Raw genomic sequence first — 4,009 nt, forward strand, 5'->3', positions numbered from 1 at the left:
ACCCGCGGGAGGGGAGAGCGACTCTTTCACTTTCGGTTCCCGCTGTGCCCGGGCCGGGGGCGGGTGTGCGTCCCGGCATCGCTGCCCAGGCTCCTCCGGGATCCCGGGATCAGCGGGGACGCACCGGGACACCCCCGTGTCCTGCTGTCCGCCGCGGCTGGAAGGTGGTCTCGCTTGGGAAGGAGGAATCCCGGCGTTTTCCTGCATCCCCGGGACGCGCCGGGATAATGAGGAAAACGGGGAAAAAGAAGGAAAAAAGCCCAGGAATCGTCAGGGAGGGGCTGGACTGTGAGCGCCGGTGAACACCGGGATCGTCCCGTGACCGGGGCTGGGAGCGGCGCGGCCCAAGGCGGGGCTGGGTTCATTTCCCTCAGGATCACGAGCATTTCCCAGCTCTGGGTACCTTTTCCTTTCCAAGCCCATCCTGGCAGTCCCAATCCACGCTCCTGCCCCATTTTCGGGCGCAGAATGCGGGCGCTTCCTGCGTGACGCCAAGAAAGGGTCCCGGGGAGTTCATTTCCATGGAAAACTTCTGGGTTGGAGCTGACCTGGGGCCTGAGGGAGCGGCTGGAGCCGCGTCAGGGTGGATTTAGGTTGGATTTTAGGGGAAAGTTCTTCATCCAGAGAGTGGAATAAGCACTGGACCAGCTCCCCAGGGAATGGTCTCATTCCCGAGGCTGCCAGAGCTCCAGGAGGGTTTGACCAACGCTCCCAGGGATGCACAGGGTGGGATTTTGGGGTGTCCTGCAGCATCAGGAGCTGCGCTGGATGATCCCTGTGGATCCCTCCCAGCTCAGGCCATTCCGTGCTATAATCCCATGGATTTGAGAGCGGAAAATCCAAGCGGCCCCCTCAGAGGACCTGCCAGAGTGTCCCCAGAGTGGCGGGGGGATAGCAGGGCAGCCCCTGAAACCTCCGCCTGTCCAGAGGGGCTTTGGATTGGGTCCCACGGACCCCGCAGCGCTTCACCCCTGTCCCTTCCTCCCTGCAGAATTCCAGCATGGAGGATTCCCCCGAGGAGCCTCCCAGCTCCTGCGTGCTCCTGGAGCGCTGCCACTTCTCCCAGGTGCTTTTCACCAACGTGGAGAAGTTCTACGTGCCCGGGACGGACGTGACCTGTCACTACAGCCTCAGCCCCGGCATCGTCCCCCGCGGGAAGGACTGGGTGGGGATCTTCCAGGTAGGAAAATCCCGGGAAAAAACCGGGCCAGGAACGCAGGGCTGGGACTTTGGAAGGGCGGGGAGAGGCGGTGGTTGGGTTGTTCCTTCAGTGGGTAACGATGGAACGGCTTTGCTGTGGAGCCCAGCGGGGATTTGTTAGGGTAGGAAGGTGAAGAGGGGCTGAGCTAGGTCTGATCTCCTGAAATTCCTGGTTTAAGACACAGGGAACCCCAAAATTCACATTTTAAAAACACAGGTAACCCCAAAATTCACCTTTTTAAACAGAGGTAACCCCAAAATTCCTGATTTAAAACACAGGTAACTCAAAAATTCACATTTTTAAGCACAGGTAACCCCAAAATTCACATTTTTAAACACAGGTAACCCCAAAATTTCTATTTTAAGACACAGGGAACCCCAAAATTCATGTTTTAAAAACACAGGTAACCCCAAAATTGATATTTTAAGACACAGGTAACCCCAACATTCCTGGTTTGAAATACAGGTAACTCAAAAATTCACATTTTTAAACAGAGGTAACCCCAAAATTCACGTTTTAAAAACACAGGTAACCCCAAAATTTCTATTTTAAGACACAGGTAACCCCCAAATTCCTGGTTTAAAACACAGGTAACTCAAAAATTCACATTTTTAAGACACAGGTAACCCCAAAATTGATGTTTTAAAAACACAGGTAACCCCAAAATTGATACTTTAAGACACAGATAGCCCCAAAATTCAGAATATTTTAAGGCAGAAGCTTTGAGGCTGAAAGGTGAAGGTAACCCAAAAATCCATGGTTTTTAGACACAGGGAATCAAAAAATTCATGTTTTAAACACAGGTAACCCCAAAATTCCTGGTTTAGGACACAGGTAGCTCAAAAATTCACATTTTTAACGCAGGTAACCCCAAACCTCATGGATTAAGACACAGATAACCCCAAAAATTCATGTTTCTGAAACGCAGGCAACCCCAAAATGAATATTTTAAGGCAGAAGCTGAAAGGTGAAGAGGGACTGAGGCAGGGCTGACTTCCCGGGGTGCTTCCCGCAGGGAATTCCAGAGGTTTCTCCCCATTTTACCTCTTTAATCCTTTTAGGGCCTGAAATTCATCAATCAGGGATTTTGGGATCTGGCATTCATAAACCAGGGATTTTTGGGCCTGAAATCCGTAAATCAGGGATTTGGGGATCTGGCATTCATAAACGGGGGATTTTTGGGCCTGAAATCCGTACGTGTGAATTTTGGGATCTGACATTCATAAGTCAGGGATTTGGGGGTCTGGAATTCCTAAACCAGGGATTTTGGGATCCAAAAAATCATCCAACACCCTGAGCAAGTGTCCAAGGCCAGCGCTTGGAGCAGCCTGGGAGAGCGGGAGCTGTCCCAAAGTGTGGCATGGGATGGGATTTCAATCCTCCCCATCCCATGATCCCACTACTCCCCTTCCAAGCCCACACCACGACCCTGAAAAATCAGGATGTCAGCCCAAAAAAACCCCCTGAGTTTGTGGGAATGAAGGCTCATTCCCACGGGATGAGCTGTGGGATGCCCACGGGAGGATTTTGCTGTTGCAGGTGGGCTGGAAAACGACTCGGGAATATTTCACCTTCCTGTGGGCTCCTGTGCCCGCTGCTGGCACCACACAGCAGCAGATCCACTTCAAAGGTGAGCTGGGAGCAGCTGGGAGCGGGGATCCCGCAGGGAATTCCGGAATTCCCGCGCGGCTGGGGGAGGTTCATCCCGAATCCCGTCGGAAATGGGGCGGGTTTGGACCTGGAGTTCATCCGTCGGGGATTTTTGGATGTAAAAGTCTCATAGATTGGGGGTTTCGGGATCTGAAAGTTGCGATTTGGGGAGTTTTGGACTTGAAATGCGTCAGTCAGGGATTTTTGCGTGTGGAATTCAGAAATCGGGGATTTTCGAGCCCGAAATTCAGGAATTGGGGGGTTTTTGGACCTGAAATTCATAAATCAAGGAATTCCCTCAGGGAATCCCCTGAGGAATTATGAATCCTCTCAGGGACTTTTGGACCTGAAATTCATCAATCCGAATTTTTGGGACCCTGACAGTCAGAAATGGGGGATTTTGGGACCCTGACATTCAGAAATCAGGGATTTTGGGACCCTGACAGTCAGAAATGGGGGATTTTGGGACCCTGACATGCAGAAATTGGGGATTTTTGCACCCTGACATTCAGAAATCAGGGATTTTTGGACCATGAAATTCAGAAATCAGGGATTTTTGGACCATGAAATTCAGAAATCAGGGATTTTTGGACCCTGATGTTCAGAAATCGGGGATTTTGGGACTCTGACATTCAGAAATTGGGGATTTTTGGGACCCTGACATTCAGAAATTGGGGATTTTTGCACCCTGACATTCAGAAATCGGGGATTTTGGGACCCTGATGTTCAGAAATCGGGGATTTTGGGACCCTGACAGTCAGAAATCCCTGATTTTGGGACCCTGACATTCAGAAATCGGGGATTTTTGGGACCCTGAAATTCAGAAATTGGGGATTTTTGCACCCTGACATTCAGAAATCAGGGATTTTGTGACCCTGACGTTCAGAAATTGGGGATTTTTGCACCCTGACAGTCAGAAATCAGGGATTTTTGCACCCTGATGTTCAGAAATCGGGGATTTTGGGACCCTGACGTTCAGAAATCGGGGATTTTGGGACCCTGACAGTCAGAAATCCCTGATTTTGTGACCCTGACATTCAGAAATCGGGGATTTTTGCACCCTGACAGTCAGAAATCAGGGATTTTGGGACCCTGACGTTCAGAAATTGGGGATTTTTGCACCCTGACAGTCAGAAATCAGGGATTTTGGGACCCTGA

The 4,009-nt window shown here is 50.8% G+C and overlaps 1 protein-coding gene across 2 annotated transcripts in view; it reads left to right on the forward strand.

Annotated features, from left to right (window-relative positions):
• LOC103619943 (calcium-binding and coiled-coil domain-containing protein 2) overlaps positions 1–4,009 on the forward strand; it is a 10,349-nt gene that overhangs the window by 1,193 nt on the left and 5,147 nt on the right. For both annotated transcript variants that reach the window (XM_017740551.1, XM_017740552.1), the window contains exons 2-3: positions 992–1,180; positions 2,741–2,831. In XM_017740551.1, the coding sequence (XP_017596040.1) occupies positions 992–1,180; positions 2,741–2,831 (280 nt within the window). The remainder of the gene's footprint in view (positions 1–991; positions 1,181–2,740; positions 2,832–4,009) is intronic.

This window comes from Corvus brachyrhynchos, unplaced genomic scaffold (genome assembly GCF_000691975.1).
Source record: "Corvus brachyrhynchos isolate BGI_N302 unplaced genomic scaffold, ASM69197v1 scaffold47, whole genome shotgun sequence".
Taxonomy (NCBI): domain Eukaryota; kingdom Metazoa; phylum Chordata; class Aves; order Passeriformes; family Corvidae; genus Corvus; species Corvus brachyrhynchos.